The sequence below is a fragment of the Centruroides sculpturatus genome, unplaced genomic scaffold (genome assembly GCF_000671375.1).
Source record: "Centruroides sculpturatus isolate CEXI.00-Female unplaced genomic scaffold, Cexi_2.0 scaffold1157, whole genome shotgun sequence".
Lineage (NCBI taxonomy): Eukaryota > Metazoa > Arthropoda > Arachnida > Scorpiones > Buthidae > Centruroides > Centruroides sculpturatus.
This window is the reverse complement of record NW_019385292.1, coordinates 1-19,382: the sequence shown is the minus strand read 5'-3', so window position 1 is coordinate 19,382 and position 19,382 is coordinate 1. Positions and strand designations below refer to the sequence as shown.

At 27.7% G+C, this 19,382-nt stretch overlaps 1 protein-coding gene across 1 annotated transcript in view; it reads left to right on the top strand.

Annotated features, from left to right (window-relative positions):
* LOC111637258 overlaps positions 1-18,184 on the top strand; it is a 34,655-nt gene extending 16,471 nt beyond the window's left edge. Inside the window, exons 3-5 of the mRNA XM_023382709.1 lie at positions 8,817-8,988; positions 16,398-17,394; positions 17,526-18,184. Coding sequence (XP_023238477.1) covers positions 8,817-8,988; positions 16,398-17,381 — 1,156 coding nt within the window. The 3' untranslated portion in view covers positions 17,382-17,394; positions 17,526-18,184. The remainder of the gene's footprint in view (positions 1-8,816; positions 8,989-16,397; positions 17,395-17,525) is intronic.
* Positions 18,185-19,382: the final 1,198 nt, after the last annotated feature.

The following is a 19,382-nucleotide window of genomic DNA, read 5'->3' as shown; positions in this document are numbered from 1 at the left end:
AAGTGTGTATATATATATTTTTTTATTTATAAAAATCTGAATTATCCCACATGTATATTGTATGAATTGTTATGTTTTTTTTTTTTATTGTTCATCTTTTAAACGATATAAAAATATAAGACTATAACTTATAAAATCAAGTGAAAATGAGCTATTTTAATTTACCTAAATATTAATTTAATATTAATTTTTAGTAGAAAATGTTGAACAGTTTTAAAATATCATTTATTTTAATTAAATGTAAAGATTATATAATTAAGTTATTGTAAAATGAATTAAAATTGCACTCGAAAGATTTTTATTTATTTTACTTTTGAAAAGTTTCGGCAATATCAACACTTTTCGTGAATAGAAGTCTAACTAATCCTAACTAATCTAATGTAATATCATTAGTATGGTCTTTTCACAAACTTTCTATAATTAAAATTAATTATCACTACTACTGTGACTTTCAGAATAATACTACAATAATTTAGCAAGATTGCTTTATTTGAATAAACCATACATAAATTTTACAGCTTATTTAGGTAAATAATCAAATTACAATTAGGATAACCCAACTTTTAACAATGAACTTTATTGATTACTCATGCTTTGTGTGATTGTCATTAATTTTCAAGATTTATGGTGATTCTCTAAGGAATTTTCTTTTTTTTTTTTCCATTCTTTTCCTCTTTCCTTTCTGTGATTTTTCTCTGTATTAATATTGTTATTGTTCTCTCTCTATATATTAATGTATTAAATTAATTATAAGCACAAACAAGCCTCATAAATAATTTGTTATAATTATATTTTTCTCAAAAATGCTAAAATTTACATGAAGAAAATTAATTGCTTACATCTCTCTTAAGTGTGTTTATGGCTGTTATTTATGACTGTTAAGCTAGGAAACGTACTATCTGAAGATATAATATATATATGCAGTTTCTAATATTTAGTAAATATTAATGTTAATTAAAGTTCTGTATAGCTAGTAGAATTGCTTATGACATTAATTATCTAATAGAAGTTTATACTCTGAATAGATTAAATTCTATAAATTAATATATGATAAATGAGATTAATGCTGTACAGAATTTGTTAAGTATATTAAAGATATTTAAAATTTAATAAAGTAAAAATTAAAGAAATCTATAAAATTTAACATAATTAGAGAACATAATTTTATATAAAAGAGATCTAGCAGCCTAATAATAAAGTTTTAATATAATTAGCAGTTTGAAATTATTTCTGTAGGCTAAATATATTTATAGAAAAGATAATCTTTCTAAATTAATATTTTAATATTTAGTCAAAGTTTAGATGTTTATTTAAATTTATTTGTACATCAAATGTTAATTTTGATGATGATTTTAGTTATAAAATTAAAAAATTCAATGTTTCTATTTAAAAAGTATTAATGTTAAAGTAGAAAATGCGACTAAATAATTTAATAATTATTAAATTTTAGCGTCGAAAAGTACTTTTTCTTATTCCAAATACGATTAAAGCTTCGAAGAAAGGCCACTGACATTACATTAAAAAAATCTTTATTAAAAGGTGGCCATTTGCTAATGTTGGAGGTTCGACCTGTACATTATTTTGTATGATTAGATGTAATTTCTAATTGAATTTTATGATTATGTAAATTAATACAAAAGAATTTTTATTCTTGTAAAAATTACAATTTAATATAATTTATTATTATTTGACTTCAAATTGTTGTTTATGAACATTAAAAAGATAACATTTATAAATATTTATTAAATATTTATTCATTGTTTACCATTTATATTCTGGAAANTTTATTTTTTTATTTTTTCAATGATGTGCTCCATCAGGGCTGTGTTTAGTTGTGATAGTGACTAGTTTTCATCACTTTCGCAGGGATGTTGCCATTTTAAAGCCTATATGTTACTTAAACTTTTTCGATATAAGCGTCTAAATCATTATTCTAAAAGATACTTTGGACGAGGATCAATAAACCTCTCTCTCTCTCTCTCTTGTTTTTCCTTCGTGTATTGTATCAAAGCATATGGAAATAGGGTTTAGGGCCTCCATACTTTAATTATGCCTTTTCGTATATTTAGTTCTGGCTACTTTTACTTTATAATTAGGTAATTAGAGTCTGTTTACGAGTGTCAACCGTTGCTATGGCGATCTGCCCGAACGGATGAGCTTATTCTCTGGAGAACATAGGAGGGTAAGCGCACTAAATGATTTTGATAGTGTTAACTCGAATATTAAGCAACAAAGTGGCATTCTTCAATTCTTTCTAGAGAAAATTTTAATTATTTCATTTGTCTTTTATTTTATTATTATCCTTAAAATCGTAATGAGAATGAGTTTAAATTACGTTAGGGACCTATATATATAAAATTTTAACTTGGGAAAATTTAAACCAATTTTTAAAATTTTTTTAAATTGCTAATAATTTAATTAAAATGTATCAAAAATATATGTTTATAAAGTGTGTATTAAATTTAATATCTTACTTCCCTTACAGATGGCAGCATAGTGTCTATAATTATAAAATTATTCTCCCTTTTTGTATTGTTTTCTGATCTAAATATCCTTTTTATATTTTAATAATAATTATTATTATTATATTTTAGTTTAATGAAAATTTTAGAAAATAAGAAAATATAAAACATTATTTTTAAGTTAAAATTTTTGCAAAGCTGCGGAATTACATAGTCATGCTCGATGCGTTATGTCATCGATCAGTTATAGGGACTGGTTGGCGCCATGTGTGGTTTTTTGGAGGGCGATAGAATAACTTGTCACATCACTAACTGCAACAAATGGAAAAATTCGTGGCGCACGTCACTAGGTAGGCGTCACGCTGGTCACGAATTCACATGTCCGGGGATGATAATGTTTGAGTAAGAACAGATCTTGTAAACGTTCTACAAAATTACAAGTGCATTTTTATTATTATAAGCTTATTATATTATTCTTATATCTTAATCATTATTTACTCTTTCTATGTTTTTATTAAAGTAAATTTTTTTAATATTTTATGCTAGATAAATTTACTATAAAGTAGATTTTTGTTGTAAGGATTTAAAAGACTCGGTTTTATCCCTCATTAAGTCGTTAAGAACTTCTACTGAGGCGTGACAATCTGATGAAAGGTGCGAAGGTCAACGAGCAACACTTATTATACCTGCACATTGTAAACATGACGTCACAACATTGTATATCATGCTCCAGTACTGCAGGAATATAATTTAAGGTTAAGTGAACCCGAGACCTTAGAGCAATGCGTCACAAATTCATATAGTTTTCTACATAAATATAGAAGATTTAAACAGATTTTCACTATTTAAAATTAAATTTATTTTATATATAAGTGTAAAATATCATGTATTGACAACGAGTATATATATATATATACTGTATACATTCTTCTACTGCCAAAAACTTCTCTATCCGCTAGGGAATAGAAACTACAATAGAAATAAAGTGGCAATTCTAGTCACGTATCTCACACAGGGGAGCGTTAGAAACGAGTCAGTACAGAACGGAAATAAAGCTTCAGACTTGCCACAACTTCTACTTAAAGCCGGGTTTAGTCCAAACTATTTATTCCAACATAGCAACATCTAACGAACTTCACCCGATGGGAAACAACCTTCAGCATTATATCAAGCAAACCTGCCGGTAGCGCCGTGTGGTGAATGGAATTTGAACTAGCTAGAGAATTGTGAACTTACTAATAACTAGAAAGTTCAATTTTACAGAATACTTTCTTACTTTGTTATATTTAAACCCACTGAAGCGAACGGAAACGTACGAAGAATGAAATAAGGAATGATATTCATGTTCATAATTATAAATGTTACAACAAAGTCCAAAGAAGAGTGTGTTGTATATTTGAAATGATAATCCTCTTTATACAGAACGATCTGAACGATAATTCACATTAAGATTACTTTGAATTATTAAATCATAATGTTTATTTATAGTGTCTACAATTTGATTTATGAAAGTGCTTGTTATTATTAAAGTCATTTTTCGAGATATTTTAAGTAAAAAAAAATCTATTATTTTATTGAAAATTACTTCATAAAAAGGAGAGCTTATATTATAGTTGCTTAAATTTATTTTTATACTGATTGGTTTATACGTTACATAATAATAATAATTCAAATTTTCTAGCTACATTTTTTATTTGTAAGCAGATTTAATTAACTTGACAAAGTTGCCTTATGATTTAAATTATTTCTAGATAAATATAACTTACGTAATATTTTTAATGCAATTTTCAGAAAAGTAACTTTTTTCTTTTATATTTTTTTATAAGTATTTAGTTCTAAACTTCAATATATAGCTTTATTTATTTTTTTTTTCAATGATGTGCTCCATCAGGGCTGTGTTTAGTTGTGATAGTGACTAGTTTTCATCACTTTCGCAGGGATGTTGCCATTTTAAAGCCTATATGTTACTTAAACTTTTTCGATATAAGCGTCTAAATCATTATTCTAAAAGATACTTTGGACGAGGATCAATAAACCTCTCTCTCTCTCTCTCTTGTTTTTCCTTCGTGTATTGTATCAAAGCATATGGAAATAGGGTTTAGGGCCTCCATACTTTAATTATGCCTTTTCGTATATTTAGTTCTGGCTACTTTTACTTTATAATTAGGTAATTAGAGTCTGTTTACGAGTGTCAACCGTTGCTATGGCGATCTGCCCGAACGGATGAGCTTATTCTCTGGAGAACATAGGAGGGTAAGCGCACTAAATGATTTTGATAGTGTTAACTCGAATATTAAGCAACAAAGTGGCATTCTTCAATTCTTTCTAGAGAAAATTTTAATTATTTCATTTGTCTTTTATTTTATTATTATCCTTAAAATCGTAATGAGAATGAGTTTAAATTACGTTAGGGACCTATATATATAAAATTTTAACTTGGGAAAATTTAAACCAATTTTTAAAATTTTTTTAAATTGCTAATAATTTAATTAAAATGTATCAAAAATATATGTTTATAAAGTGTGTATTAAATTTAATATCTTACTTCCCTTACAGATGGCAGCATAGTGTCTATAATTATAAAATTATTCTCCCTTTTTGTATTGTTTTCTGATCTAAATATCCTTTTTATATTTTAATAATAATTATTATTATTATATTTTAGTTTAATGAAAATTTTAGAAAATAAGAAAATATAAAACATTATTTTTAAGTTAAAATTTTTGCAAAGCTGCGGAATTACATAGTCATGCTCGATGCGTTATGTCATCGATCAGTTATAGGGACTGGTTGGCGCCATGTGTGGTTTTTTGGAGGGCGATAGAATAACTTGTCACATCACTAACTGCAACAAATGGAAAAATTCGTGGCGCACGTCACTAGGTAGGCGTCACGCTGGTCACGAATTCACATGTCCGGGGATGATAATGTTTGAGTAAGAACAGATCTTGTAAACGTTCTACAAAATTACAAGTGCATTTTTATTATTATAAGCTTATTATATTATTCTTATATCTTAATCATTATTTACTCTTTCTATGTTTTTATTAAAGTAAATTTTTTTTAATATTAAATATAGCATCAAGATTTGTAATTAAATTCAGATATTATTGGAAGAATAAACGTGTTTTGACATAAATCTTTTAGCTTTTATGATCTATAAATAATCAAGTTTAAGCTATAAATTCAAAATAAATATTTATACGCAATTCGTTAGAGTGATTGGTTGATGGAGTAAACATCGACCAATCAGATTAGAGTAAACCACAAATAGTTTTAAAGCGATATCTTAGTTGTTAAATACCGGACTATACATATAAATAAGGATGTTTAGCTCTTGATTTTATCTTTTACTTCCTTCCTCGTTTATTATATTTCTTAACGAGTGATCTCGTTTTAATCTTTGAAATGCTTCCGCTTTCATAATATAATTTTCATACATAAATTTTCCATTAAAGTTCTTAAAATGCGGATTAAATTTACTGTTCGAAATATATTTTATTTATTCTCCAAATAAGATGAGATTTTAGTTAAAGTTATTATCTAATACTCTCGATAATTATTAAATATAAAAATTTAAGATAAGTTTAGATACTTTTAGAGAAGATAAGAATTAAAAAGATTCAAGTAAATAAGTAAAGATTTCAATTTTTCATACAGTTTACTTGGCGCATTATAACAAAAATTTACGATAGAATTTAGACAAGTTGAGGTGATAGCTTATAAATCATAAGCTTGGTCAAGCAGATGCAAAGCGTATTTCACTAATTTATATGACAAAGAAGTCGTCCAGGGAGAGGTGATGAATGACTGTAGAACGGCAATAGAAAGAATTATGGTGTGACTAGGCTTTTCATTGACTCGGCTGTCAGCAATTGAAACATAGTTTTTTCTAGTCACGTTGAATGTAGTACGTTCAGTAATTTTATATACACGACCATAGAATAGAAAAGAAAGATATTAACGAACAAGAGCAATTTTCTCAGCAGGAAAAATATTCAAGATAAAATGGTTTTATTGGAAAATTTACAACATTTTAAAGAGAAAAAACTTTCGAAATAAGAAATATCTCAAAATACTTTTTTTTTATGAATTTAATCAAGTTAGAAAGTGAAATTCTTCTCTTTCGGATGAAGCAAACTGTTTTCGAGCCATAAAATGGTATCTGTACTTTATATATATAAATATATATACTCATATTTTATAGGTAAAGATGGAAAGGAAGGGAAATGTGATAAATTTTAAGAGAACTTGGTAAATGTTTAATGTTTATGATTCCTCATAAAAATATAAATTACTAAATTTAATAAAATAAATAAATTGTAACATGTATTAAAATTATTTTCTTTCATAAATAGGATTTTTTTGATAATTATTAAATCAAAATTTTATTTTATTTTATTTTTCTCTTTTGTTTCATGTTTCTAATCTATTAATATATAAATTCAATAACAATTTTCCTTGCTCTGTTAGATATTAATATGCAAAATTAGTATACTTTTAATAATCGGATTACTCTTTCGCATTAGATAATATCGTGATATCCTTTGTAATCACAGTTATTCGTCCTCCAGGACATAGAATTACTCATTAAATTGTATAATTTAGACTATTTACCATTTTAAACAATAAATTATTCTCTAGAAAATTTAGTATGTTGACTATTTAATACTGTTTTTTTTTTTCTTTAATTTTTTAAAAATGTTATTATAGTAAAGAAATATTAATCTATTACATTTTAGCAATGTTTACTGGTACTTAAAAATATACTAAAATTTAAGAAATTTCAATTAAAATTTGTAGAGAATTAGGTTGTTTTAGCTTTATCAAGCGAGAGAATGGAGGAGGGAAAAATGTAAGAAAATATAAATAAATTATATTATTTTATTGTGCAATCTAACAAAGAAAGATTAAATATAAGGTCATTAGTGCGACTAAAAAATATTTAAGGATAATTTTGTAGATAGAATTCAGTTTTCCAAAAATGAAATTTTCATTAAGAATCTCGAGAATTCCCTTGGGTAATTAAAGTTCAAACAACAATTTGAATCTTTAAGTGAAATATTTATTTAGAAAATACGTGTTTGTAAGTCGGAAAAAAGAAGAAAAAGAAAAAAATAATAATAATAAACTAAACTAAAAGAGCGTTTAATTACATTTCTTTAAAAAATTCACCTTCTTAAGATGATAATTAGAAAAAAAAAACATATTAATGATTAATTCTTCAAACATTGAACTATTTTAAAGATGATCAAATTGTTAATGTAATAATAAACATAAATTTTATTTAATTAATTAAAATGTTTAATGATAAATAATTTATTTAAAATGATTAAAAATAAAAAAAATTTTTACATAAAATTATTTTCGTTTATTTTTCAGTAAATGTGATTAAATGATTAATTAATTTTTCAAGTATTTATTCCTTGTAAATTTAATTCTAAAATGTTGTTAAACAATTGTGAAGTGGATAATTCTCTTAATTTTCATATAATCTTACTTTGTTATATTTAAAAAAAAATTAAAATAATAATAATTAAGTTATCAAAGACAAGATAAAAATCTTGATAAGGGAATGATGTAGAAAGATAGATCTTACTACTTGATGATAGGGAGAATAATATAAAAAGTCAATCATTTTATTATTTAATATTTGAGAAATATAACAATTTTAACAATAAAAAAAATTGTTATTTTTGTCTTGTTTTATATATATTAAGAGAATAATAATCACGTTCTAAAGGTAGGATAATCATTATTAGAAAGAGAACCGTATCCATAAAATTTTTCTTGAAATTCCTAATGACTATATATAAAAAAAAAAATTTTAAAGAGAAAAATAAAAACTTGTCGAGAAAATAATCATTAAGTGGAAAAGGGAATTATTTATAAATGGATTGAGTTTTATAAATTTATTTTCGTGACTTTTTTTTTATAAATGAGTTTCTGTACAAATCCCATCGAAGAAACCATTTGTCATCCGTAAATAGGTTTGTAATGTCTACTTTACTTCCATAGTAATATAGGTGCTTGGTCACATTTCTACGAAACAAATGATGTTTTTTTAATTTCTTTTAATTCTTTAAATTTTTATGCGTTTAAGTTATTAGTTTTTTTTCCTGTACTTTTTTTGCATTAAAAATTCCAGACCTACTTAAAAGAAGAATAATATAGCTTGCTTGTTGTTTTCTTTACTTTCATATGCAAAATAAAAATTTAAAAAAAAACATTTTTAATATTAAAATAATGCTACTTTGTTATTAGGAATAATCAATTTTTTTAATTAACTGAATTTTTTTGTATGAAATTCTATTAAATCTGTAATAATAAATTGTTGGTTTTTCTATTTGACAGACATAAGAAAAAAGTGCAAAATTTTCTACCTTGTAAAGAAGAACCTCAAGGACGATGTGAGCTCCCTAACCCAAATGGGATAACCTATGATGATGTCATCATCAATCATCATCCTACTCGTCTACCCCCAACCACGACAGATCAACCTGCACAGTCCGTTACTCCGTTTGAGGTAAATATGCACAGTCCGTTACTCCGTGTATTGTATATATATAATCTAAATATAAACATAAGAGTATTTTTTACCATTAATGAAATTTCAACCTCCATGAGGAACAGATATACGTCGTATGTTACATAGAGTAGTAGAGCAAATTTAAACTTAGCTTTTCCCTGATATATAATTTTAAGAAAATAGTCGAAGTATTGTAAATTATAAAAGTCGAAGGTATAAAGAAAATCGAAGAGTATGATGGAAAGATGTTAAGAAAAGGTAGTGCAATAAAAAGAATGTAAAGCTGCACATTCTATCTTTACTCGGCATTTATTCGTCCAGTTGCAGGAACACGTAGAGGATGATTCGAATTGGAGAAAATGATAGGCTAAAATAAACAACAAAAGAAATTTTGTGTAGGGTTCTTAAACTCTCAGAGATTTTATAGTGGAATCCAGATTGAAAGTGGTCTACTTTACGACTTTCGGTCCAATTATGGGATCGAATCCGACTGCATAGACTAGGATTCGTGAAATATTTCTTTGACGACTACGTAGGGTGTCACGTTGTGTATTACAGTGATATAATGAATCATTGATAGCAAACACGTCAAACATTCATGGCTGCATCTACTTTCCAAAAAGATCTCCTATCTTAGGACAGTTCATGACCTTTCTGCAGATTAATACGTGACTTAAAGCAGCCACGTTCATTGTCAGCCAGCGTATATCTTCTGAAAGCGAAGTATAAGCTAGTTCACTTTTCTTGAATGAATATCGTGAGAAACTCGAAAACATTATGCTTTATATATAAACATGCATATATATATACTCTTTTCAACGTATAAATATTTTAGAATTTTTTGCATCAAGTTATAATAATTTTATTAGAAAAAAATATTTAAATTACATCATAAAAAATTTTGAAATAAATAAAATAAATTTTTCTTTGCTTTTGATAAAGTTTTATCAACATTGATAGAAGGAATGAGAGTGAAGGACATTAAAGCTCGAAGTGAATTCACTCAAGGGACAACTTGGAATCAAATATATCTTCGAAATAAACGCGTAATCAAAGTCGATCCATTTATCTAGACGAGAATGGAAATTACTTGGTAGATGCTTCTAAGAAATGAGCGAGCAAAGAACGTTGGAGATGTTCTTTAGCGGTCATTGCTTCGAGATTCGTTTCGTTCGGAAATGACGTCATTTGGTAGGACACGCGATGCGTTTTTCACCCAAAAATATATAGAGTCTCTAACAAGCGATCTCGGTAATGACACATCGGTCTCTCCAAAATAGCTTCCATTAGGTTTATGTAGAAAGGTACGCGCCACCAATGTCTTAATTAACTCCACCAACTATTGATGGCTTAGAAAGATTATTGGATTCTGAGTTTGCTCGAATAAAAACCGTGTATATCATCTAGCTAATGCTTCAACCGAAAACAGTTAATACTTGGCACCAGAATGGTGTAAAAAATTTTTCTAGACATAATTTAAGCGGATGTAAGATACATTTTTCTTGAATTTTACAGTATAATTATCATGGCCATCATTATCTTTTATGTCTTAGTATAAACTCGAACGAATATAAACTTCAGAAAACTTTTTCTTTATTAATGTTCTGTTGCCATTTTTGGAATGGAAATTCCATTTATTTTAAATAAATAGAATCTATCTTCTATTTGATTATTTTTACATTATCTCCATTTGCTAATTCATAAAAGTATTACTTAAATCAGCGCTAAGCTTTATTATTTCGTTGGAAAACTTTAATTCTCTGGGATAAACAATGTTTATGTTTAAAGGATTTGCTCTTTAATCAGGTAGACATTATTACTAAGAGAGAGAGATGATTTTAAATTATTTTAAATCAGAAAAATTGAATTTATTTAAAAGTGAAGAACAATGAGATAAACTAGGAGTGGGGGAGATGTGTTGCTGTTACTTTGTTTCTCCTCCTCCTCCTCTTTCATCTTCAGACTCTTCTAGATGCTTTTGATGACGCAATTAAGTAAAGGGGGACGAGTATACGCTGCTGTTTCCGCGCGACTAATTTCCTTTCGTCTTCTTTTCACAGTTGGATGATTCCGGAATTAGCCACAATTAGCGCTGCTACTTTTCTCTTCGGACCTACAGTTTTCCTTTTTTATTCTTTTTCCTACTCAGCTTCTTACACCCTCCAGAGATTTTTTTCCTCCTCTTCCTCTTCTCTTTTCTGTAGACTTAAAGGGAAAAATATTCTCTTTAATTAGAAAGAATCCTCTCTGACAAATTATTATTCTGATTATCCTTACTTCCACGAAAAGACGATTCCATATTAGATTCATATAATCGATTTATTCATTTTTATTTATGAAAAGAGTAAACCAATTAAGATAATACTTAAGAAAACTTAATGATTTAATAATGTAGAAAATAAAACAACTAAATTAAATAAAACTTTCCTATTTAATTTTCATGTATTAAGAAGTTTTATTTTAATATATTTATCGTGAAAGTTTATGTATAAACAAGCATGTTTAAGAAGCATTATTAACTCTATTAACGAGATTAATCTAGTTAAGATAATGTTCTTTTCATGAATTGTTTAGCTTATTATTATTAATTCGTAAATATATAATAACTAAATTGATAAGTGTCAAAACTGTATTATTTTTATACATCTAAACAGGTTCGATAATTGTATATTAATTGGGATAATTCATTTCTATTAATTTCTATAATTTAAGCAAATCGTAATGGACGATGCGTTAACGAAATTCCTTAGAGAAATTAAGGAAATTATGTAATTCCTATATTTAACACATGTGATTTTCATAATATTCTAGATTTGTTGAAACATTATTATGCTGAATTTATAATTTGACATCTGATATCTTCTCATAATAATGATGAAGATACACTTTAAATTCCCCATCGTTTCTATACGAAAATTCTTAAAAGAGAAATAATTTTATTAAAATTTAATTATGAAATTTGAGAAATTAAATACTAATAGGTTAAGGAATAATAAAATAGTCAAATTTTATAATAGTCATTATTAATTCTGATTGTTCTAATAATTTATTTAAGAGCTTCTGAATTTGAAACTGAATTTACACAATGAATATATTAGTTAAAATAATGAATTTTAATTAACGTAGAGCAAATTGAAGGAATTCTCAATATAAGCAAGATTTAGATCAAAATTATCTTTTCTGTTTTAGAGATACGTCTTATGATAAGATCTATAGAAAAAGAAAAAAGAACAAAGGGAAAAATTATCAGCAAGAAAAACGTATCGTATAATAAATAATATCACAAAATCCATCTATATTAATTTTATTAGAGTTTTAAACATAACAATTATATCTTGATGGCAATTTTATATATAAATAAAAAGAAAATCATCTTTAGATCATATCAGACCAAGTTATTGTTGTAACGTAAAAACAACACAGACCCTTTCCTCCATGTTACTGTTCAATGTGTGATATGACAGATAATCTCATTCGTTTCCTTATAAATAATTCGTGAGTTTGAAATCGGATTAGGCTTTTCTGGTGCCATCATTGAGTTTATTCGAACATAATCAAATTATTGCTTTTTTCCCCCTTTTAAAGATCTTCCTTCGAGGCCTTTTGAGAAATTACCAATAATATAGGCTAAATTTCAGATAAGTTTATAAATGATTCAAAAGAATACATATATATATCGAAATGTCTTGTCAATTTGGAGAATTTCTTAGAAGAATAGTTCATTTACTAAATAATAAGACAAATCATTATTACTTTCTCGTTTTAATATTAATAGAATAGGGGCTTAAGAGACACTTCAAGACAGCTCATCTAAATAATAAAATCATCTCTTGTGACTAATAATTATTAAGATAAAGATACATTTTATCTATATTAGTTTAGTTGGAATAAATTGTTATACTTTGCTTGTGTTTAGGAGGAAAGAAATCTCGAGTTGTTTGCTATCTTCTAGATACTTGAGATTGTCGACACACTGATCAGAAAACGTGGCACCGTTCCAAATAGCACAGGTGGGAATATAAAATCAGTCAAACGAATAGGTGGCAATGTAAGAATAGATAGAATATTCATATTTTTATTATTTAATAAAATATATCTCGATATTTTTTTAATGATTAATTTCGTTTTTTTTTTAACTTCGAATATTGATAAATGTTATAATAATAATTTCGAAAGATGAGAAAAAAAATAAATTAAAATTTAAATTTCCATTAAATTTCCGAGTTAATAATCCTCACCCAGCAAAGGCATTCAAAAGATGGATTTCCTTCATATCGCCTTTATTCTTTCTGGCAAAGAAGAGTCCCCCTCTTTTTTTTTTCAATTGCTATCTCTCTACTTCACCATCTTATTTATTTCCTTCATTATTTTTCCAGTTTTGCTTTCTTTTTTATTTTAATTAAGTTCGTTTCTCAGAATTCATTAATTCGCTATCTTTTCCTCGACTATCTTTCCTCATTAGAAATAAGGTAATTGAGTTTCCATTGGTGCGCTCTTTCAAAACTTTAGATTAATTCAGTTTTTCTTTTTTTTTCTTCTTCTTCTTCTTCTTCTTCTCTTCCTTTACTTTGCTAATAATAATTCTCGACCACATTTCCTCAACCTGGCCTTTCAATGTTGACGCCAGAATTTTTTATATATATATATATAATTTTTTTTTTTTTAATTTTCTGTCTAACCCGACTCCTCTCATCTCTTTTCTCATCTTTGCTGTGATTATATTTTCGTAATGAATTCCCATTAGAAATTGCATAATTCATTACTCTCTTTCTCTTCGATTTGACTGTAGTAAAGAAAATTCCTACTTTTCAATGGATGAGATTCGCTTCTTGTTAATTTAATTGCTTTTTAAGAAGGAAGCCAAAAATGTCAGGTTTTAATTCTTAAAAAAATATATATATCAAAAATTTAAAATTAGATTTTTTTTTCTTTCTTTCTTTCATATAAATTATTTCCGAATTGCAATTTTAATAATATGGATAATTTTTTAACATTAAAGTTCCAAAAAATAAAATATTTTGCTAATATTTTTTCCTATTTACTATCGTTATAGGTGATTTTTTTCTCTTATTCTTACTCTTTTTCCATTAAAAACAAATCAAATTTATAAAAGTTTATAATTATTACAGTTAGGACATCTAGGCACTAAAAATCATATAAATAGTGTGACTTATGGCTGTTATTGCCTAAGATATAATAGCTCTAATAATTAGAAATGTATAAGAAAACGATATATAAACATTCTTTGAGATAATTTAATTGGAATAAGAATTAAATAACGTGGAAAAAGTAATAGTTAGCTAGTCTGAAACAAACAAAAAAGCCACAAAATAGCCGATTTCCGCTTCAATGTCGAAGATAGAACTGAGATGATTTACAAAGGTGAGCAAATCAAACTAACCACTCTCATTACGACTGCTCATAAATCGTCAGAATGCCACTTCCGCTAACTATGGTTGCTTCCGCTATTCGCTTCCGCTATTGCCCAATTTCCGGTGTTGATAAGAAGGTTCGAAGCACGACAAACACTTTGGTTGGTGCCTCGAACTTCCTGTTAGACGACGGGTGCCGGGAGGATGGAATTTCCTTATCCAGACAAGGTGTTATCCTCCCCTTTCTACGTTCTCTTTACCGATGAACACATCACCTAAACGCTCTCATTATTGCTTCATTATGAGTATTGGAATGTCGTGCTAATGGATGCGATCAAAATCGTTTAAGAACTCTCTACATTCCATCCCATGGGTCTTCTAATTGAAAAATAAATAATGATCATAAGTATTATTTGATTAAAGACCTTTATTCCTTTCCCCCTTTCCTCAAGTCATTTAATATTGTTAAAAATTTTAATTTTTACTATTAACTTTTGTTAAGAATATTTTATGACTTTTTTAATTTCGTTATGTTCTTTTACAAAGTGGCCATTTAACCATAAATTGCTTAATTTAATGATAGCTGAACGTGATCAGATGATAAAAGAAGTATGTAGGTCTGTTGTGAATTAAATTCTATTAAAATAGGATCAAGGCCGACTTGGTCGTTGGCACATTCCCAAAGGTCAATAGAAAAGTGACCAACATGATAATGGATACATTGCAAAGTGTGTTACTTTTTTTTCTTTTAAAAAATAAAATATTAAAATTACAAGAAAATTCATGCATCAACAGTTTAATTTTATCTTAATTAACTCCTGATTAATGTCTCGTAATATAAAATTTATTTATTTATTTTTTTAAACGAAAGAAACTGAATATAAATAAACAAATAAAGTCGAAAGCTAAAAAGAAATTAGGCATTAATATTTTAATTTAATTTACACGAAAATGTTTCGGGTGCAATATATCATTATCCGTTTTATAAAGTGGTGGTGATGTTGTAAAATTGCTGTCTATTCATTTGGGACTTAGTCGGTAATTCAGGATGAAAAGGACCCAAGAGGATATTCTTTAGATGTAAAGGGTTGTGATGTAATGAGTTGAACTGTAGAAATCGGATCACGTCACGTCTTCTGTGACTTATACTTGGTTCGTGTCTCACAGTTCCTTAGGGAATTCGTTAGAAATACCAATAGGCTTAGAGGACAAAGCAATATCAGGTCCTGTGAGAAAGTAATGCAACTACAGTACACAGATTGCTTTCGAGTTCAGAAGGAGCTTTTCTTTATGGAACTCTCTCAAGTATTTCTATGTTTAAACCAATCCAAGACAAGTTATATTGCTTGGATAAATAATAAGAAGAAAAAGTCTTTCCAGATACTTTTAAAATTTTTCTTATCCAACTTTTGTCCAAGTTTCCAAGTTAATTTGCATGAATTGACTCAGAAGGATATGTGCAATCTCAAATAATTTTATTGTTATTGTTTTCGTAATATACTACATTTGAGAGTGTTTTATACTTTAATTACAACAAAAAAATCTTCTTTTTATAACAAACTATAAAACAAATACGTTTAAAAAGTAAGGAAGGACCAATTAACATCAACGTAATAATAAAAATGTTTTTGTGTGTATTATATCATTATTTTGGTAATGTATACTTACTGAGATAATTTTTATCTCTTCGGTCCTCTCTGTATTATCATTCAAAGAGAAGAGAGAGAGATTTTTATTATAACGTACTCATTAAACATGAGATATCTACTCTTTAGGGAACCGTACGATTAAATCAGTCGCAATTAAACTCGCATCGTAATTGAAAATAATAAAAATAATGTAGATAATTTTTATTTTAATGTTTAGTCACTTATTTCTCTAATTCTGTTTCTCTTCAATTTTATTAATGATATGACTAATTCAAATGCAGAAAAATGAGAGTTATTTGTTGTACGTTTAATATATATATTTTCAAAATATTTAAAGTTTTATGGAAAAATTATGGTATCGTGTTTTTATTTTTCCACCATTCAGTTGCTGGCTGTCATGAAAAATAATAGCGGTGCCACTCAACTTGTCCCATTAAAGCAAGAAGACCTGATGGGTTTAACTACCAGAGATAGAACGGGAAGTAAAGAAACGTTAGAACCCATTTACGAAGAAGTTGGAGCCGGGAATGAAAACAAATCCAAACGGTCAACTATAAACGACCTATCCAACGATACAGATTCGGGAAGAGGTACTTACAGAGCCAGAAGATTGAGCAACAACTCCCAACCAGTTGACGTAACCCCTTCTGCCAATATACAAGAAGATCCCTCACTAGATCGTAGCAGTAATGCTTTAATGGCGTTATTTTTACGTAGAGAACCCCGAGCTAGAAAGTACATGGAAGTGTATCCAAGAGGGCGTTATTTAGCAAGGGATTTTCGTCATCCGGATTTCATCTTTCCAGAAGGCTTTCGAACAATTGATGGAAGACAGAATTCGCTTCCGAACGAACGATCAACCGAAAGACATAGGTCGAGCATCACTTCGTTACCAGATCACTCCTATTTCCTGGCCCAGTCGTCCCCATCTACACAAAATAACAGACTACTTATGGGATCCTCTAGAAGAACTCCTCAAGAAGCTAGAGACAATATACATCTCACTATCCGAAGCCAACAGAGCGAAGATTCTTCACGGTCGCCTACTTTCAGAAGAGGCTCTTCGACTATGCCGTCAAAGAAAGAGGAATCGAAGAGACTACTGAGAACTCCGGAAGAATCTAGAATCCAACAACTCTTATCCGCTTATCATCCATATCCCGCTAATGAAGACGACAGACATTTGTCTACAGAAAATATTTATTACAGCATAGACGAAGATTCTGCCGAGATCCGTCCGGCTTATGCTACTATAGCAAGTCGAAAATACAGTGATCCCATAGCTGGACTGACTAGAGGCTCTTCAATTTTAGGTTCGAGAATATTAGATAGAGCACAAGTTTTGCAAGATATAGGAGAGAAACGGTAGCGCTTCTGAACATGTGAGTACTTTTATATCTTAACATATACTATAAAAGCTTAAAGATATGTTTTTCTATAATTAAAGAAATATAATCTGATTTTTAAATTCATTTCTCGTTTCTTTAATAATAATGGCATTTAATATTTGTAGCTTTCATTACCGATAATCAGATTTAACAACTTGATTCCAAAGTCGAGCTGCAGCTGCAAGAAATCTGGCCAACTGATCAACAAAAGACAGAAATCGTCCGTATAAAAAAAATATTAAACTGTGATCATTGTTTGGTTAAGAAGGGCGGTTTCTACGTTTAACCAATTTTTTTCTTTTTATTTTCAATATCACATCGCGCTCGAATTGATAAAACAATAATCCTATCGCGTATATGAATATTTCTAGTAAAGACTCGAAATTATAGAAAGCTAAAATTTGTTGAATGATTTATGATGTTGAATAGGAGACGAGAAAACGAAGAACTTATTCGTTAAAGTTCTGACTTTTCCCATTCTCCAAAATATTGTAAATATTTAAAAAAAAAACACGGAATAATTCCCGATAGATATAGAATCGAAAAACATTTTTAAATCAATCGCGAATATTTCCTTAATCCCAACTTTATCCAGTGCTAAAGTGTAGATATTGTATAGACGTAGAGCGATGGCAAATTTTAAATAGCCTTTAACAAAAGACAAAATATATATATATATAAATATATATATATATATGCTCCCTTAAGAAGCGCCTGACAATCTTTCAAGGCACCCTAAAAATACAGAATGAACTGTAAGTAAATATAATAATAAAAAAAAAAATAGAGATAGTAGAAATGAAAGATAAAATTGAATCTTTCCTACAGAGAGTCTTTAGCAATGTATACAAGATACAAAGAATCAGAAATTTTAGATTGGTCAGAGGTATTACAAACATAAATATAACTTCTAAAAAGAATAAGTGTAAACACAAGTTAATGTACATTAATTTAGTTTTTGTCTTTATAACATGTTACCAATTTTGAAATTTAATACAGTATTTTAAATAAATAATTGAAGACACGGGAATGCTTTGATTTTATCTCTTCTATCATCTCGTAAATTTATTTATTCACTTACAGTTCATCGTGTATAAGCTGTATGGGCTATTTCGCTCGCTTAATGCCCAATTATTCCCTAGCAATGTATTTTAACCATGGCCTCCCAGTGATGTCATTTTTCCCAAATTTTTCGAAGTTTTTGAGTTTTATTACAAAAACAAAGATGCCATCATTTAACGTGTCTATGCAAATTTGCCATATAAGATAGTGTTGTTTAAAAAAAAATAATGTAGTTAATATATAAATTTGGAAACAGAAAGCAGTGTGTACAGTGTATATAAATACGAATGATGCAATTACCCTTCTGTATTGAATCTTAAGATAAATTGTGTTTTTATAGTTGTGAATTATTATTGTCTAACATTTCAGGATAGTATTTCCCAAAATTTGATATGCAAGAAAAGTGAATAAAACCGAGAAAATCCCGAATGATATCTAGTTTCTAGTGCATTGTTTCTCCCTAGGTTTAGCATATATGAGTGATAAAAACTATGTTTAAACATTTTCCTTTGATGTTAAGTAAAATTATTAAGTGTTGCGTATTGTTAAATGTATTATATTTAAGATTAATTATGTAAAAAAATTGTGGTTTAAAAAAAAAGTGTCTTGTACATGCAGTATATGGTATAAGAAGAGTATAATATGTAAATTATTCTACTCTCCCATAAACTATTCCGAGATGAGCTTGAAAAATCGATCAATCATTGTAACTGCTGATCAAACCAAAAAAAAATAAATTGTCAATATGCATTTACAATGATTGCGCTAAGTGATTATTTCACATTTATCGTCATAAAAGCTTACGTAGAAATTAATTATAATTAGTTTTTAAGACTATTTCAATGATTATTTATTAATAAAATATCAGAAAATTGAGAAATTTATATTGTGATAAACAAAATTATTTCAAATAAATGATA